Source organism: Microtus oregoni, unplaced genomic scaffold (assembly GCF_018167655.1).
Source record: "Microtus oregoni isolate MIOR12 unplaced genomic scaffold, Mior012 000001F_ref0000356, whole genome shotgun sequence".
Classification (NCBI taxonomy): domain Eukaryota; kingdom Metazoa; phylum Chordata; class Mammalia; order Rodentia; family Cricetidae; genus Microtus; species Microtus oregoni.
Genome location: NW_024543060.1, coordinates 5,472,391 through 5,492,354, shown reverse-complemented (window position 1 = coordinate 5,492,354; position 19,964 = coordinate 5,472,391). Strand labels below are relative to the sequence as shown.

The window sequence follows — 19,964 nt, the reverse complement described above, 5'->3', positions numbered from 1 at the left end:
AACGCCCTCCTGTCGACGCCATCTTTAGTCCTGGCGAAAGGAAGGCTGTTGGCGGGTGGGCGGGTGTCCCCGTGACGGAAGATTGTGCCCTAGCGGCCGGCTGAAGGAATAGCGCCGGGAAACCGCATCTTGTTTGAGGCCATAAAGGAAAAATTGCTTTTTCTCTGACTTCCCCTCCACCCAGCAGGGGCTGCACGAATGCAAAAACGGCCTCTTTCATAGTTACAAGTTCCTGTTCCCAAGACATCCGAAGACACTCAGTAGGGGCCAATTCAATTTTAAATGAACTCATTCCTCCACTACTTGACTTATGTGAGGTAGTTTTGGTTTTTTTCTTTTGGCTTGATCAAACTAATCAGAATAGATCTGGGTAATTTTCCACTGGGATTCACCATCAAACTCTAGTTAAATCTGAAATGGCCTCAGCAAGAAAACAAGATGTTGGAAGAACCTTGCACGGTCTTGCCCTGTCACAATTAAATGGCTGTGCATCAAGGGCAGGACATAGAAGGTACTCAAATGAATTGTTATTGACATTTTCCAGAGGTAGTATGCATACCGGAGTTTGGACTCAAGACTCTTGTCCCTTTAAATCTAATGTCTACCCTTTATTAACTGCCAGACTGGACAAATCCCAAACCTCTTCACTTCAGAACCTCTTGCTATAAATTCCCAGAATGTTCCATGGCATCTAGGTTTCAGTTGTTAATTTTCCTTATTTCTGATAAACATTATAAGAGTCCGTTTCGAACAGATTCCTCCAACAAGCCCCAACAAGTCAGACCAAACAAAAGCGGAGTCACTTGGCTAAATGCTGAAGAAACTGAAGTTTTAAGATTCCTAGAGAGCCTGCTCTCCCTTAGAAACAGGAACTCCAGTCCAGTAGACTCTGCATGATAAGTTCCCTGGCTTTAACTTTCAAAAAAGTAACTAGCCACAGCCTGATATGAACTGGTTTCTCCTATTCTAGTTCTTTTACTTTACAAAGGCCCCTATTATTCTGGGTCTCATGGTGCTGGTCATGGTTCTGTTCGGACAAGGGTTTAAGACAATGGAAAGTCTTTACTTGCTGGCAGGACCACGCTAGTTGTTCAGGATCCCAGTGGAGCCCTCAGCCTTTCTCAGAGAGCTTTTAAGACCAAAGCCACATCCGGGGCTGGCATGCTTCAGCCAACAAGAACAGTTAGCCAGAAGCAGAACCACAGAAGCCAAAAAGCAAAGTTATTACATTTAGAGACTTTCCCAGAACTACGGATTTTGATAAAATAGGTCTTTGTTTTTGTTTTGATTTGTGGCACTGTCTATGTGCTAAATTTTACAGCGTGGATGGCATTTCCATCATGGAATCAGTTGTGCTAAGGTCTGGGGCCCTATTGCAATCAGGATTCTAGAACCCGGGAGATGGAGGCTGGTTTTAAGTTGTGGATGAATTTGGGTAGTGAGGCCCCAGTTTCAAAGACATCTCCCAGCACAAAACACAGCATCCCGCCATTACCCAGTGGGAACGTTCATCTTCTCACAGAAGTCGTGTAAATAACTAAACTGCTAGTCAGTCAACTGTCACTTCTGCCAGTTTTGTTCTGTGAAGAGCGGCGTCATTTAAACTTACCTAGAACACGTGTCTGGAACCTGTTAGTGCTTTAAGAACGTTTCCTCTTGCAGAAGGACACATGGTAAAGTAGTTCTGGTTGGGTGACACAGGTCTCCTCTTTGACTTTCTGTAAAGTAGGAATGATTACCCAAACCTCATAGATTGTGGTGAGCAGTAAGTGAAATAAAATATGTAAAGCATCAAGCTGGAGATATTTGGGGGGGGGGCTTAGCTACTCCAAACACATACTACTCTTGAAGAGTACCTGAGTTCAACTCCCCATGCCCACATTTAGTGGCCTACAGCTGTCGGAAACTTGATTCATGGAATCCAACTCCTCTGGCCTCTGCTGGTGCCTGCACTTATATGCACATATCCACTAGCAGACATGAGGATAATTAAAAATAATGAAATTTTTTTATAAAAGCAAAACCAATCATCAGACTTCAAATATGAAAAATATGAGCCTCCAGTATCTTGGAGATATCATTTAATGCAAACTCCTTACACCTGACTACCTCAGAATTTTGCTTCTGATTCAGCTGATCCGTGAACTACAATTCCCATAAAGCTCTGTCACAGGTCTGTGGTCTGGAGCCGGAGGTTGTTGCAGGACTTTTTTTTTTTTTTTTTTTAGGAGGTGTGGGTTCCTTGACCCCGGTCCGCTTTGGCTCACAAGGGCGGGAGAATCTTGGAGGCCACCACCCCCGGAGGGCGGGGCAAGGACTAGGGAGAAACCAATCACGGCTCAGGCTCTAGGAAGCGCTGAGCGGCGACGAATCAGAATGCAGCAATCTTGGTCTCAAGTGGCGCGCGTGAATTTGAACGCCCTGGCAGAGCGCCGGGCTCTTGTGAGGAGAGCTGTGGGGTCGCCGAACTGCGGAGCGCTCTCTGCGTGGGTTCCCTGCCCGTGTGCACGCCGAGCCAGCCGGAGACTGAGGAACGCAGGTAACGTCACGGGGCAGGGGACTTGGCTGTGAACCTGCTGCTCACGCGCGGCTCGTGCTCCGGGTGCCAGCTGCTCACCGCAGCCGGGCTGGGTCGTCCCTCATCCCCGTAGACTTTGCGTTTAGCTTAGAGGTCGCGCTTGCGGAATTCTGTGGGGCTGACATACCCGATCCGAAGGAAGGCGAAAGGAAGGGAAGAACATTCTACAGTTACCTCTCTGTGGGAAAAGGCTTGCCTGCGGTATCTCCTTAGCAGCTGCGTGACGAGCTCCTGGGCGTTTATAAATAAGGAAGCTCCGGTGAGGGAGCCCAGTTGGGACTTGGGGGGACGACTGTCCTTCCCTCATCCCCTTGCTCAGATTCAAGAAGGGTCCGCACAGGCTCTGCGGCCACCGAACGTGCTGACTGTGGAGATGATTAGCCCAGAATGTATGCTAAGTGCAATAGGGATGAGGCTCAGGGTGCGAGGGGAGCCGGGGACAAGAGCATCCATCCGTGGGCATGGTGGAGGGAGGACGGTGCCGAGGAAGGCCTACCAGGAGTGCTAAAACTTGGCGTGATTAGCTTCATTAAAGTATGGCGTACCCCTAACGAGGGTCCACCTGACCTTGTCAGTAGGCTCAACTTTCTGTTCTAAATACATAGGTGTGGGCAGTATTTCCCCAATCCACCACCCTTCCCTTCTGTTGCCGTTAAAGTCTCTAATATTATCATTTACTGCTTTGCTTCTCTAACTCAGGATCCTTTTGCCTCAGCTTCCCATTAGCACCTTTACACTTGACTAGTTTGCTCTTTTTTTAAAAAAAAAAAAAATCTGTTATTTGGAGACAGGCATGCTGGCTCAGCCTGTGATCCCAGCCTTGGAAAGCTGAAACATTCTCCAGGTTCCTCCTTGTTTACAGAGTGAGTTGGAATTTGAGGCCCGCCTCAGCTACGTGAGGCACTATTTCCTTGGTTTTTTTATTTACAATCGTTTATTTGGAATTCAGATTTTTTTTTTCTCCTGAGACGAGGTTTCCCTGTGTAGCCCCTGCTGTCCCAGAACTCCCACCTTAGACCAGGCTGGTCTTGAACTCCTAGAGATCCGAGCGCTTCTGACTCCCAAATGCTGGGATTAAAGGTGTGCGCCACCACCGCCCGGCTGGAATTCAGATTTTTAAAATACAGTTTTGACATATTGCATTTTCTATCACCTTGATCACTTTGACTATTATTACCAACCTATTTATTGCTTTTAGGAATTCACTTAAGATGATGGCAGCTTTTACTCCAAGGAAGAGAAAACGACAGAATGCTGATAATGGTGATAGGTAAGTCTTAACCTTTACATAAGAACCCTTTTGTTTGTTTTGGTTTGTCGAGACAGGGTTTCTCTGTAGCTTTGGAGCTTGTCCTAGAACTTGCCCTGTAGACCAGGCTGGCCTCAAAATCACAGAGATCCACCTGTCCCTGCCTCCCGAGTGCTGGGATTACAGCCCAGCTTTGCTTTTTTTTTTTTTTTTTTTTTTTTTTTTTTTTTTGAGACAGTCTTAACTATGTATACTAGGCTGGCCTTAAAACTAGTTCAGATCTGCCTGCCTTTGCCCTCCAAAAGCTGGGACTAAATGTAAGTGCCACCATGCCCAGAGCCGGTGAGAGACAGAGAAATAGATTTTGAAATACATGTACATAAAGCTTCTTTGTAAGTACTGTTTGCTTTTATGAATGTTATCTTTCTGTTTGTCTTTTGTTTTCTTTGCGACAGGGTCTCTATGTAGTCTTGGCTGTCCTGAAACTATATGTAGATCAGGCTGGCATTGAACTCATAGAGAACTGTCTCTGAGTGCTGGTATCAAACACACCACCAAGCCCAGCTTATGAAAGTTAACTATTTAAATGCTTTATTTAATAAAGACAGAATTTGAGGATTATGTTAGACTAGTAGATAATGTGAACCTGTCAAACAATGGAGAAGGATGTATTAGTAGGAAGAAATTTATTATTGGGTCTAAATTTTAAAGAAAAATGCCAAACTTACTGGTGAACTTTGTTTCTTTTTTTTTTATAGCCTATTAACAGATACTTCGTCAAACAAATTAGATTTAAGCTTTTCTGAAAGCCATACTTGCCAAAGCAGTGATCAAAAGGAAGAAAAGTCTTGCTCCTCCCAAGGCCGCTTCACTCCAAGTCCTCTCAAGGTAGCAGAAAACAATAGGTTTCCATTCGCAAACTACAGTTCACTATTTAAATCTGTTGTGTCTACTGCATCTTTCTACAATAAAAATAAGCAATACCTCAATCCACTTGAGAGGAAGCTGATAAGAGAGAGTAGATCTATTTGTCCAGCAACTAAAAATGGAGATAAACCCAGTGTGATAGAGAAAATGCAGAGAAAACCAACCCGTACCAAGAAAAGCAAAAAACCACAGAAGAGTTTAACTGCTAAGTATCAACTGAATTTTAAGCACATCAAGTCTATATCAAGAAACCCTAAAAGTTCGAAGCCAGTTGTGGATAAAGAGAACAGCTGTTTTCCCACAGGAAATCATCCACATACTCCTCCTCGGGTGCTAACCCAGAAAATAAAACCACAAGTCACACTCCAGGGGGGAGCAGCATTTTTTGTTAGAAAAAGAAACTCTCTTAAGAAATCATCCCTGGAAGATAAGCCATTACAGAAAATTGAACCAGAAGTGACCGAAGATGCTGTCCCAGAGGCAAAGCGAGTACCAAAGTCCTTGTTAGCGGAAGAGAAATTGAATGTTGAGCTACTGGGTGCAAGAAGTAAAAATGAAGAGAAACTAAGAAAGGTAAAGTTAAATGTATCATTTTATTTTCCTTTTTGTTTTTCTCTGCCACTATTAAAAAGGAGGAATTAAAAAGTTGGGCAGTGGCGGCTCACACTTTTAATCCCAGCACGTGGGAGGCAGAGCAGGCTGATCTCTGAGTTCAAGGCCAGCCTGGTCCACAAAAGTTAGTTCCAGGACAGGCTCCAAAGCAACAGAGAAACCCAGTCTCGAAAAACCAGAAAAAAAAAATAGGAATTGTTACTGACAAAACTTCCCTCTAATGACTCCAGAACTGGTTGCTATTACTGTGTGTGTGTGTGTGTGTGTGTGTGTACATGCAAGCGCATGCACTCACAATGGGAATGAGAGGCCAACGGCAGTTTTCTCACATGCCATCTACTTGGAGATTTTTTGAGACTGGCTCTCTTCATTGGCCCAGGGTCCAGTTATGCTACCCTGGTTCAGGGATCACAAGCACCACCAGGTGCTACAACTCAGGTCCTCACACTGCACAGCAAGCACTTCAATCTATCTTGTCTCTCCTGCCCTGGTTATTGTTTTTTAAAGTCCATGATGAGAATTAGCCCTTCCTAGTTTGAAAAAGTTTTATTTTTCTATTTTTACTAACCTTTAAAAGTTCATTTCATTATTATAAAAAGAATGGTCTATAATTTTTCATTCTGCCATCTTCATCTTTATACTTTTAAAAAAGATTTATTATTAACTTTTAATATGTATGAATATTTTACCTGTATGTAGAGGTATGTGAATGTGTGCTTAGTGCCCTCAGTTCAAAAGAGGGAATTGAATTCCCCGGAACTGGAACTACAGACTAGAACCACCAGGTGAGTACTGAAAACCACACCTGGATCCTCAAGAAGAGCAACCAGCACTCTTAGCCACTGCACCATCTCTCCAGTCCTTGAAGCTTCCATTTTTTACAAGTATTGTAGTCTATGTCTATATCTGTGCTCTGACATTTAAAAGATGATTCATATTCAATGAATGCAGAGGAAATAGATGGAAAATTGATGAATCGTGCTCTGAAATGCATGGTCAGTCTTGTGAGATTCATTCACGAAAGGGAAAACAACTAAGAATTAGGATTTCTTTATTTCTTAACCTGTTCGTCATTTTCAGAATTCCTCAGGTGCCGCAGTTTCTTCAAAAGAATGTAAACTTGATAAACATGGTTTTCCTTCAGAGAATGCACTCGGTGAGAACAAGACAAGTAAGTAAGAAAATCCACATTAATCAGCCTAGCAACTTGTAACAAGCTTCACTGTTCAATGTGTATCGATATAGAATTTTATATATACTAATATTTTCTGGGCCTTTATCTCTAGGGAACGTCTTTCACCTCTGGTAAAGCAGTGCAGTGTGTTTTGCAAAGCAGGAAAGGAGATTTTAGGTTAAAACATCAGACAGGAAAAAACAAATTTATCCTTAAGTAATTTCTGGCTAGTTCTAAATTCCCTAAGCTCTCTACTATTGTAGGTGCGACTGTAGGGCCCTTATGGCATGGCCATGTGTGCAGGTCAGAGGATAACTTTCTGAAGTGGCTTCTCAGTTTCCACCTTGTTTAGTCAGGGTCTCTTGTTTCTGTTATTCCCACTAACTGGCCTTTGAGCTTCCTTATGATTCTCCTCTAACTCCATCTCCCCATAGGAGAAATGGGATTATAGGCACCAAACTCTGCATCCGTTTTTTTTTTTAATTTTTTTAATTTTTTTTTTTTTTTTAGTTTTGTTTGTTTTTTATTATATGGGTTGAACTGGGATCAAGGCTCCACCTCAGGTGATTTATCTACTGAGCCCTATCTCTATGCTCTCTAGGAAGTTAAATGTTCTCAGATTTCTCTGTTTATTCCCTCATTAAAATAAACAAATGAGCTCATGGATGTGTGTCATTATGGGTAAATGAATGTTTATTTTATATTTTGGGCTTAAGTGCAGTATAATTTTTATTGCTCAAATTGTTCTGTTTTGACCATGAAGGTTGTTTTTCAGGTTAGTTCTCTTTGAGTGCTGTCTGATTTCTACATGTTGTTAAGGGGTCATTCTGTATTTCTCTTGCTCTGGCCCTGGAATCAGCAGTTTCTCCACAGAAGGTTGACTCCTTTTATTGGAGAATAGTATTTAGAAATCAGGACCTGAGCTCTGAGTGTATGTTACTGGAGTGCTGTTGTTTCCAGGCCCTCTCTCCAGACAGGACTGGAGTGCACAATTATTTCTTTGTGTCTTCATCTTCATCTTTTAAGTTTTGTATTAATGTCTCTAATCTAGCGTCACAGGATTTAGCCTATACTTTCATAACTTATGTTTTGATTGGTGATCCATTTTGAATGGATGCCCAATTGTTCTAGCACCATCTATCAGACTACCTTTGTCTCTGCCACAAATCGTTGGTTTATATTTATATGGGGCAGTTTCTCCTTTGTTCCATTGACCTACCTGACTCTTTCTGGAAATTTGTACTTTCTTGATTATGGTTGATTCTTAAAGTCAGGTAATGTAAATGTTTTGTTCTTGCTACCTTCAGAGTCTTATGAGTCAGCTTAGTGTTTCTTTGGTAATGTAACTATTGCTGGTTTTCCCCTTAACAGTTTCTCCCGAGTCTGTCATTTATCCCATCTTCAGTGTTTCTTCAGTGAATACAAAAAGGTAGGAATTATTTTTGCTCTGCCATTTTAATCTTATTAGTTATATAGGATTCCTTTTCTCTTTTTTTTTTAAATATTTATTTATTTATTATGTATACAATATTCTGTCTGTATGCCTGAAGGCCAGAAGAGGGCGCCAGACCTCTTTACAGATGGTTGTGAGCCACCATGTGGTTGCTGGGAATTGAACTCAGGACCTTTGGAAGAGCAGGCAATGCTCTTAACCACTGAGCCATCTCTCCAGCCCCGATTCCTTTTCTCTTATAAGGCTACTTCATTTGAAGAGCTTTTTTCCCCCCTGTACCACTAAGGGGAAATAATAATATTGAGAATAGAAGATGAGATTAGTTTTTTTTTTCATAGAGATGGAATTTATCTTTATGGACTTGAGTAATAATCATTACATTATAATATAGTAGCTAGCTTGTAGTAATTATTTCATTTAAAGAGCCTCAGGACAATCTAGAAGGTACATACTATTAGTATTGTTATAATTACATCTCAGCTGAGGAAACTAATTAATTTAGCCACTACTGTACAGCTAATAGATGCTCAGTGTTAGGGTCAGGAATAGACTTCACATTTGAATCAAAAGCTCACTGTGGGTTATATTGCCTTCCTAGGTGACACTATATTAATGATAACTAAATTTTAGTGAACATTTATAATCAATACAGGTATTGGTAGCTTGCATTTTACAAATGGGAAAAACTGCCCAGAGAAGTAAATAATTAAAAGTGGTTTAGTGCTATTTTAAGTTGTGGCTGAAGTTAACTAAATACCGTGATGGGGAGGTGGTGTAGGTAGGCAGAGAATATGACAAGTAGAAGATCCAAATTTTGTATTGTCTGGACATCTTGCTAAAAAACACCCATTTGGTTTTGAATGGCCAATTATTCAGCAAAGAAATTTTTAGCCAAGTTTTCTCTCCCCCTCCTTATCTTTCTCCCCTTCCCCCGCCCCCATACTCTCACGTGGGCCCATGTGCACACAGACTGTGGAAGCCTGAGATCAGCCTTGGATGATGTTCTTAAGGAGCCATCCACCTGGTTTTTTGAGATAGGGTTTCTCACTGGCACATAAGTAACCAAGTAAAAATTGTTGGATCCTAATATCCTGGTGTCTTTGATTGCCTTGGGTCTATGAGATTTAACATGAACATCTACCTAGGAATTTTTTTTATTTAAATGGGTAAGTATTGTCCTAAGATCTAACAGCAAAGAAAAGTCCATTTTTCGAGCAAAGTTAGCTTCCAAAGTAATTCTATGTATGTGTGCCTGATACTACAGGGAAAAGTTTTTTGGATGTAAGTCAGATCTGAATTGGAGTCTTGACACTGAATTTCTTTATTATGTTCTTTGAGTAAATGATTATTTCTCTGGGTGAACCTCAGGCTTCCCACTGTTCAATGATATTTACCAACTTTCTCTTTGAAGGTCTACACCTGAAGAGCAGTCTTCTATGGAATCCACTGCATGTACTAACTTCTTGAAACAGACAATTGCGCAGAAAACTATGAATTCCAGAGATACAAATAAAGGAGGAAAAGACCAGCTCATCATTGTAAGTAAATTTAAAATAAACCCTTTCCACAAGTAGAACGTGCAGTCAGCCTTTCAGCATGGTTTTCTTGGGTTATAGATTTCCAGGTTTGTAATTGCCAGTTTTGTTGCGGTAGCATTTAAAGCTAGCCAGTACTTTAGAGTTCATAGTGCTAGTGTTTTGAGTAGGAATGGTTTCTTCCAGGTAAGAAATTAGAGCTAAGGTTAGCAAAAACTATGGCCATCGCCTGGAACCAGTTCCATAATCCATAAGCTGAAAATAGTAGTTAACATTTTATGTGGTTTTTGTGGTTCTAGGAATTGAGCCCGATGGTCTCCTTCATGGATAGGCAAGACTCTGCCACTAAGCTACACTGCACCCACCCGCAAGGCTTTTTTTTTTGGGACAGAATTTTACTAAGTTAACATTCCTTCTACCTCAGCCTCTGAGATAGCTATGATATAAATCTGTACCTCCAGGCTTAGGCTTTCAAACGTTGTAAAGCAAAGAGAAGACTATATGACTGCATTAGTTACTTTTTCCTGTTGCTATAATAAAAATACCATGAGGCCGGGCGGTGGTGGCGCACGCCTTTAATCCCAGCACTCGGGAGGCAGAGGCAGGCGGATCTCTGTGAGTTCGAGACCAGCCTGGTCTACAGAGCTAGTTCCAGGGTAGGCTCCAAAACCACAGAGAAACCCTGTCTCGAAAAACCAAAATAAATAAATAAATAAATAAAAATACCATGAGTCACAGGAGAGTTTGTTTTGGCCTTTGGTTCCAGAGGGGAGTCATAATGACACAACAGCGGGCAGCCAGAGTAGGGAGCTGGCTCGCTACATTTCAGCCCCACACAGGAAGCAGAGACAACAGCAAGAGGGGGCCAAGTCTATAAGCTCTCAAGGTCCCCCCACCTCCGGTGTTGTACTTCTTCCAGCAAGGCTCCATAACCTTCCCAAACAGCACCGCCGGCCAGGACCGAGTGTTCAAATACATCTCATTTAGATACAGCACTGACAAACCACACGTGATCTGAAAAGCCTGAAGTATTATCTTCTCCCTTTTCACAGAAAAACTGCCAATCCCTGTTAATAATTCAGAATCTAGTATTTTCAAGGGCACTAAACACAATGCTTTAAGAGAATGAAATTTGTAGAACTTTATCAATTCTTGATGCAGAACATTTTAGTATTTAAGAACAAAGAATTTAACATGTTAAATGACTTAAGACAAAACAATGATTAATACAGAAGTCTGAGAATGTTGTTCCTTCTCTTTGAAATGAGGCTTTTGCTTTTTCTTGCTCTTTCATGTTCTTCCTTAAAGAAGGTTCATTGTGGGCCTGCAGAGATAGCTCAGTAAAGAGTACTGACTGTTCTTCCAGAGGACCTGGGTTCAAATCCCAGCACCCACATGGCAGCTCACAACTGTCTATAACTCCAAGATCTGACACCTTCACACAGACATACATGCAGGCAAAACACCAATGCACATAAAATAATAAAAATAATTTTTTATTTATTTATTATTTATACAGTATTCTGTCTGCTTGTATGCCTGCAGGCCAGAAGAGGGCACCAGACCTCATTACAGATGGTTGTGAGCCACCATGTGGTTTCTGGGAATTGAACTCAGGACCTTTGGAAGAGCAGGCAATGCTCTTAACCGCTGAGCCATCTCTCCAGCCCAATAAAAATAATTTTTAAAAAGATCCATTATTCATCACTTCTTGGGGTTTATGCTTTTGTTTGTTTGCTTGTTCTTCAAGGACGCGGGTCAGAAACATTTTGGGATGACGATATGTAAGTCTTGCGGCATGATCTATACTGCTTCCAACCCTGAAGACGAAATGCAGCATCTCCAGCATCACCACAGGTTTCTGGAGGGAATTAAATATGTGGTGAGTCGAGAAGGCTTTCTGTTTGTTCTACGGGTAAAACTATATGGAAGGCAGTTTGTGCTGTTGTTGGAAAATCTATATATCCATAAATATTTCACTACTTGCAGCAGAGGTTAGTTAGGCATCTTAGCTCTCACCTGTGATCCCAGAACTTGGGAAGAAGTTGAGACAGGAGGATTGTAAGGTTGGGGTCACCACACCTGAAGAACTGTCCTGAAGTGTTGCAGCATTAGGAAGGTTGAGGGGAAGAGTAGTTGCTGCACCAAATGTGGCTGCATAGGAACCTAGAACCCCAGGGCTGTAGGGAGTGTGGAAAAGGATTTCTGGGTTACAGATTCAGTGAGGAAGAGAATGAAGGAGCAGGACACATAATGTCCTCTTCTGACTGGCACATACACAACCCTGAGAAATAAAAATAACTGATGATATTAAAAATTTAGCTTTGTTATCCTTCAGTGCCAGGTATCAAGGACGGTCCTTACACACATTAAGCACATATGACGGACGCTAACTAAGCCTGCTAGGTTGTACGTAAGGCTGCTTCAGATTCCACAGTCCTGGTATACTGGATTAGGTAAACCCTGCACTCTGCGGGATATTGAATTAGAGTGGTAAGACAATGAACATGTACTCTTTTCACGTATGGGGCAAAAGTATAAGGACATCGCCAGTGCATGTTTGTCACATGTGCACATGCATGGAGAAGGTTCACCGACAGAAACCATGGGAGCAGAGAAATAACTTAGCACAATCAGTAGGCTTCTGAGGACTGTATCCCTGTAAGGGTCTACACACTGAGAGGGACGTGGGCAGAAACACTAAAGGGGATTTGAATATATGAATGAGAGTTTCCGCATTCCTTTGTGTAAAACCAATTACTTTTGTCTCTATGACAAAATATTTGATAGGAATTAATTTAAAGAGGGAAGGGTTTTATGGATTATAGCTGAAGGGAACCATCCCACCATCATGAAGACATAGCTTCTGGCATGGTAGCAGGAGAAGGAGGCCAGCTGGTAACATTGTTATCCATGTTCAGGAAGCAGAGAATGAACAGGAACACTAGAAAAGTAGAAAAGTACCCCTACTAGAAAAGTACCCAACTAGAAAAGTACCCCTAGTAGCCCACTTTCTTCTCCATCTAAACTCCATTTCCCAAAGGTTCTATAACCTCAAACAGCGCTATCAGCAGGGTACAAGTATTCAAGCGCAATATAGGATCAGGCCTATGCTGAGTTGCTGAAAGGTAGGGAGCATTTGGGCCTCGGAATTACCTGGGTTTATCTCTCTAGTCCATTTGTATCCTCTCTTTGTGATCTTTCACTTCCTGGGACTCAGTTTGCTGCCCCCGCCTACTCATAATTTAGCAGATCTTACTCAGGTCCAGTATGGGCTACGGGTGCTGTGAGTTCAGGATTGCAGTTCCTGCATCATGCCCACAAGATGGCGCTTTGCAGCCCTGCTGCCTGTCTTCTGGCTCTATTTTCTCTTCTGTGATGTTCTCTGAGTCTTAGAGGGAATGGTATAAATGTCATGTTAGGGCTAAAAGCTTGTTTTCAGCACTTTGAACAGCCATGAGTATTTTCCGCCATTCACCACAGAGAGAATTGTCTCTGATTAAGGCTAAGAACCCTTTGTCTACACTGTGGGTGGTCAAGGCCAGAATCTCCATCTTGCCTTTCCTGTCACTCATTGTTCGACCACCAGTCCTCTCCAAACCAAAGTATTTTATGTGTTTGTTTATAAATTAATAATTTTTCTCTTTCCTCCCTTCGGCAGGGCTGGAAAAGAGAGCGGGTAGTAGCACAGTTTTGGGATGGGAAGATTGTGTTGGTTCTGCCACAGGATCCAAGTTATGCCATCAAAAAGGTATGGGATTATTTTTCTCATTCTCTCCTCACTCAAACCCACCATAGTGAAGTGTGAATGGTTTGCCAACTGCCTTCCTTGTTGCATAGGCCTAGGCGTTCACAGTTCATAGTGGCTCATACAGTGTCCAGGTCGGGTGTGTTAGTTCTCAGTTGGTGCTGCTTCTGTTTCTGAGTTGAATGTCGCTAACTGGAATAATAAATAAAGCTATAAGTCTGCCTGGTGCCTCTGCTTCCTCTCTCCTAGGATTCTGAGTGTCTTTTAAGTGGGTTCTTAAGCCCTTTTTCCCAAGTACCAGGTGTGTGCATTGATTCTGAAATAAGTTTGAATGTATATAAATTAAAGAAATAGAAATAAAAGAAGCTAAATGATGGGGATCGTGTTTGTGAGAGTATACACAAATTTAGTTTCATTGTGATTTTTAAGACAAATTCACCTTCTGTTCTTTACCATTGTTAGGTAGAAGATGTCCAAGAGCTTGTGGATCTGGAATTGGGCTTCCATCAGGTTGTTCCCATGTGTCCAAACAAAACCAAAACTTTCCTCTTTATTGATGAAAAGAAAGTAGTGGGCTGTTTAATAGCAGAGCCCATCAAACAGGTATGCTGCATGTCTTGTTAGTTACTAAAATAATTTACACGGTATTTAGTATTTTGTCTTAAGCAGAATAAGTCTGTGGTTTTCATGTAGCTATTTTCCTACCTGGCAGTATAAAAATGTAGCAACTTTTATATAAGAATCTGTAGAACTAAGTTATTACATAGCAGCTTAGTGGATGTATTTAGCAAAATCATTGCTTATTCCTCACTTAGAATATGTTTGTTTTGTTTTGTTTTGTTTTTAAGGCAGGGTCTCTAGATGTGACTGGCCTGGAATGGAACACATAAAGATCCTCCTGCCTCTGCCTCCTAAGTCTGGGATAAAAAGTGTATGCCACTATACCCAACTAGAATCTATTTTAGACACTAATAAGCAGTGTTCTAAAGTAGTTATCTTGTTATTATAAGTTAGAGAAAAGGAACTTGTTTGTATTAGCAGTAAGGCCAAATATTCATGAATTGTGAGCTATACCTTAGTAAAGTTGATTCTGGGAAAGAAAGCAAAGAGCCTACTTTGGCTGACAACAAAAGAACCCAGGGTCAGCAGTAGAACATGTGTAGCTGGCATGCAAAAGGTTCTAGGTTGGTTCCAGTATTACTTTGTGTTTGCACACATGTGTGTGCATACTTGAAAATGTTGAAATTACATCTTCAGTGTTTTCCTCACAGGAAATAAGTATGGCGATAAAATGTTAACTGCCTTGATTCACTTAGTTGACTTATAATGTCTATAACTACAGGTTAAAACACCAAGTTGTACTTTTTGAAAGAAATTCTTTGCAAGATGATAAAGTGGGCCTTGAAGTTGGGATTTTCCTGCCTCAGCCTTTTGTGTTTCAGGCCTGTGCCACCGGGTCTGGCTTAACTATATCTTAACTATACTGGGCTTTCCCTATACGTGTATAAATATGTACATTAAAACATACAAAGACACAGAGACCTCCAGAGCTTACTCTGCCTAAATGAAGCATCGACAAGCATTCTCCACTACCTTCCCTCACTGTCTTCTATCTAGTACTTGTCAATAGCCATTTTACTCTCAGCTTCTATGGGTTCAACTTCTATATTCTGTATTTGTTTGACTGTGAAAGATTTGCCATTTTGTGATTGCTAATTGTGCTTGACGTGTCCTATGGGTCCATCCATTCACCCCAAACGACAAGATTTCATGTTATGGTTGAATAGAATTTCCTTGACTTTAATTTCTTCATTGATTCTGGGCCCTGTGTGGGTTCACTGTGTGTGATGCTGCAGTGAACCTGAGCAGTATCTTCAACCTCCTGTGTTTTCTTTCGGAGATATTACCTTGAAGTGGGAGCGCAGAGTCATAGTTTTTGTTGTTTTAATTTTGGCATGTTTGTCTTGAGAGATTTCCGTACTGTTTCCACTACTGATTATTATATTCCCACCAACTGCATACATGGGTTCCCTTTGTTTCCTCTCTTGGCCAAAACTTTTTACTTACGTAATAACCGTTCTAATAGATGTGATGTGTTACCTCTTTGTTCTAACTTGCATTTCCGTGATTATGGTAGTATTGAGCATTCCTTTAACACCTGTGAGCCATTCGTGGGTCTTTTTCAAAGGGGGTAGTCAGGTCCTTGTCCCACTTCGTAAATTTTATTTTGATTGTGTATGTGATGGATCAGAGTGTGGCACATGTGTTGTTGCTTCTCTCCTTCCACTGTGAGATCTAGGGAATAAACCTCAGGTTGTCGGGTTGAACACCTAATGCTTTTCCTATTGAACCATCTTGCTGGGCCCTTGTTTCATTTGGAAATTTGCAATATTTTCTTCTGTTGAGTTCCTTAAATATTTTGGACTTAAAACTCCTTATAACATGAATGATTTGTAGATGTTTTTTCCTATAATGGTCTTTCACTATGTTGTGTCCTTTCCTATGAAGAAACTTTTTAGCTTAATATCAACCCGTGGCCGGGCGGTGGTGGCGCACGCCTTTAATCCCAGCACTCGGGAGGCAGAGGCAGGCGGATCTCTGTGAGTTCGAGACCAGCCTGGTCTACAAGAGCTAGTTCCAGGACAGGCTCCAAAACCACAGAGAAATCCTGTCTCGAAAAACCAAAAAAAAAAAAAAAAAAAAAATCAACCCGTGGTTCATAATCATTTGTTACCCCGGTTCCAGTGGATCCAGTGCCCTCTTCTGACCTCTGCAGACACCAGGGTCACAAGTGCACATGCACACATGGCAGAAAGAACACTCATACACATAAATATAAGAATTTAAGGAATAACCGAATATTTTTTGGAGCTTGATTAAATATAGACAGGTTTTGTTTAAAGTTTGAATTTATTTATTTACTTTGCTTTTTAAAAGAAAAGTCTGGTTTTAACTGTAGGCGTTACTGTGTGCCATTATAGGCCTTTCGTGTCCTATCAGAACCAAGTACCAGTAAAGAATGTTCTAGAGCTTGGCAGTGTTCGGATGTACCAGAACCTGCAATCTGTGGAATAAGTAGAATCTGGGTCTTCAGACTGAAAAGAAGAAAGCGCATTGCAAGACGACTGGTAGACACAGTCAGGTAAGGAGACAGAATAGCTCTAGACAATGACTTACTAGCTTTCTCAGAACCTCCCTTGGCTCATGAGCCAAACAAAAGAATTTCATTAAAACATTACTGTATAAATACCGTCAAAGACTAAGTCAAATGTTGATAAGAAGGGAATAACTCAATATGTATTCCATGCCAAACTTAAATGTAATGCTTTTTCCTTTCTTTCTTGCATTTTCTTTTTCAGATGGGTTTTATGGTTGAGATAGGGACTCATTGTTAGACCTGTCTGACCTTCAACTATTGATTCTTCCACTTCAGGTGCTAGAATTACAAACATGCACCTCATTTGGTCTTTTGTTTTTAAGATTTTTTTAATGGCAGTGTTTGCATATATGTATAAGCCACGTAAGTGCATTGTCTCTGGAAGCCAGAAAAAGATATCAGATCCCCTGGAGCTAGAGTTACAGGTGGTTGTGAGCCAAATTCAGGTCCTCTGCAAGAGCAGTACTGTTTTAGTCACTTGTCCGTTACTGTGACAAAAAGTTTGACCAAGGCAATTATAAAAGAAAGTATTTAATTTGGGGGCTCACAGTTCCAGAGGGTTAGAGTTCATGACCATCAGTAGGCACCAGGAAGGCATGCTCCTAGAGCATAGGTGGGAGCTCACATCTCATCCACAGAAAGCTACTGGGAATGGTGTGGGCTTTAGAAATATCAAAGCCCATCCCCAGTGACATACCTCCTAATCCTTCCTAAACAGTTCTACCAACTAGGAAGCAAGCATTCAAATAAGTATATGAGTCTATGGGGCCATTCTCTTTTCAAATTTCTACAAGTTTATATGTATTCCCAACCACTGAACCATCTCTTCAGCCCCCAGTTTAATTTTCTTAACAACAAGAATATTTATATTCTTAACCGCAGAATGGTCAAGTTCAAGAAACAGTATCAATATCTTTATTTAATTGATAATCCAGGTTTTATTTTCATGACTTAATCTCAAATGCCTTTTACTAGGGTTCTCTCCTGCCCCATGCAGGGACACACCGTATAGTGTGAGATCAGTGGTTCTCAACCTATGGGTCGATCATTGAAAAAATACATATTTTTCATGGTCTTATAGCTATGAAGTAGCAACAAAGATAATTTTATGGTTGGGGTCACCACAACATGAGGAACTGTATTAAAGGATTGCAGATTTGGGAAGGTAGAAAACCACTGCTTTGGATGTTTATTTTTTTCATATTCTGTTTGACATAAAACTTCCTGTGTAGCTCAGGCTATCCTAGAGCTAAAAAGATGAGCTAATGATGTTTCTGCCACAGCCTGTCAGGAATTGCCAAGTGTTTGACACTGTGTTCAGGTTTGTTTAGACTTATCTCCAATAACCTGGGATATCCCGTAGCCCTTCTTTGTTTTTTACCACATTGAAAAATTTGAAGTGTTTTACCTTTTTGTAGCTTTGACAGGGTGCTTAACATGGCTTAAGTGGGATGATTTACTTTGACTCCTGGTTTCAGAAGTGTCAGTCCATCGTGACAGGGAATGCACTAATGAGCTCAACAACTTAGCTCATGGTGTCCGAGAAGCAGAAAAAGGGAAATACAGGAAGAAGCAGGTGTAAGACAGAGGTCCTAAGAACATGCCTGAGCGACATCTTTCCTCTAACCAGGCACCACCTCCTAGGAGTGCCATTGCATGAAACCGTCAAGGATAAATCTGAGATCAGAGCCTCATGAGAGCTAATTACTTGTAGATGCATGTAGATTCATCTGGAGGTGTGCTTTACCAGATCATCTATGTGTTCATTCAATGAAAGTGACAAAACTGGCTATCAGAGGAGTATAGCTATTTATTTTACAAAATCCCCTTTAGGATTTTGGGGTTGTTTTGGTTTTTTTTTTTTTTTTTTTTTTTTTTTTTGGCTTTTAACATTTATTTACTTATTTTGTTGGGAGTGAGGGTGGGTAACATATGTGCCATGGCATGTATATAGAGGACAGCTTGGAGGAATTTGTACTCTGAAACCCTTTAAACTACTTCATTTTCAGTACTTTTAACATTTATAGTTGAACAAGAGCAAGGAAACTTTAGATTTGTTTTCAGCCTTCTCAAGCATCTGTATTTGGTTTGAGAAAAATAGTTTTTATTTTTCTGTGATGGTGGTGGTGTGGTTATTTATTTTGTGTGTGGTGTGTGCATGCCATGGCACACATGTAGAAGTCAGAAGATAACTTAAGGAAACTGGTTTTTTCTTTCTACTCTGTGGACCTTCGAGTTTCTCATCTGAGATGATGCCATGGCATATCCATCTCTAAATGCCAGGCATTCTGGCACCAAAAAATAGTAGTACTTTTTAAATCAATTACTTATTGTTTAATGCATGTGTTTAATTTAAATCTAAAATTTTAGTTGATGAATGTTTTCTCTTTTTTTATTTTGTAGGAATTGCTTCATGTTTGGCTGTTTTCTGAGCATTAATGAAATTGCATTTTCTGACCCAACACCAGATGGCAAATTATTTGCTACTAAGTACTGCAATACCCCTAATTTCCTTGTATATAATTTTCATAGCTAAAGTCATTTGCAACCGCAAAACTGGTACTGTGTGAAGTTCAGCTAAATAACTAGTATCAGAATGACAATTGTAAGACTTGTACACATGTGCATACAGTTTTATTTCTTGTATGTTAGAATTTGTTGAATTGTTTGGGATTCAAAGAAAAAAAAAAGATCTTTGGATACATTGAGTTCTTAATATTGATAACTTCATAGCAAGGTGGCTTCTGTAGAACCTGGACCACTTTATAAAGAATCACATGAACACACTTTTCAGATCATGGTTGTCTCGTGTTCAATCAGTAGAGGCAAATCTAAACACAGACAGTGAGATAATTTCCGAATTCCTTATGCAGCATTCTCATTTTGTAAACATACCGTAGCAGCTAAGTTGAAATACTTAGAAAGTATTTTGAATTTCCTGTTTGTAATAAGATGGCAGAAATCATTATTTCATATCCATTTATATAAAATAGTTCCATAACAGTATTTTAATTCCTTAAAATTAATCAAAAGCACACTTACCATAAAATTATGTGAGACTGTATTGGTACTGTTATCATCTGATGTTTTTATTGCATGAAAATGCTGCCAGGTAATTGAAGTCATGAACCAAACTAGTGGACCCAAGAACATAATGACTTATGGAATACTCTGTACACTTATAAGTGCATTCAGATTTCTAGTATAATTTGTATACTCATTTTTTAAAGCAAAAAATTACTCAGATTGTTTTAATTCTTAAAGGTCATTTAACTGATATCTGGCATGAGACATCAGTTTTTGTATTTAGGTTTTATTGTTCATTGTAAGATCTGTTCATCTTTAATCTAATTTGCCTGTACTACCAAGACCAATATGGAAGCGTTAAAAATTGTGTGTAATTATGCAAACATTTAATGCTACTTTCTGCACAAAATGTCTTTAAATGTTTTATTTTAAATTTTATTAATATTATTTCATTGTTCATTGATTTATGAGAAACCAATTATAATTGTTTTATGGTTATCATTA

At 40.3% G+C, this 19,964-nt stretch overlaps 1 protein-coding gene across 1 annotated transcript; it reads left to right on the top strand.

The window, feature by feature from the left end:
* The first annotated feature begins 2,416 nt into the window (after nt 1-2,416).
* On the top strand, nt 2,417-19,964 carry Esco2 (establishment of sister chromatid cohesion N-acetyltransferase 2). Its single transcript, XM_041671539.1, has 11 exons — nt 2,417-2,539; nt 3,777-3,848; nt 4,586-5,327; nt 6,447-6,537; nt 7,912-7,969; nt 9,405-9,531; nt 11,279-11,410; nt 13,190-13,279; nt 13,739-13,879; nt 16,258-16,418; nt 18,837-19,964. Exons 2-11 carry the CDS (start codon nt 3,790-3,792, stop codon nt 18,967-18,969), a joined length of 1,734 nt encoding a protein of 577 aa, XP_041527473.1. The 5' UTR covers nt 2,417-2,539; nt 3,777-3,789; the 3' UTR covers nt 18,970-19,964.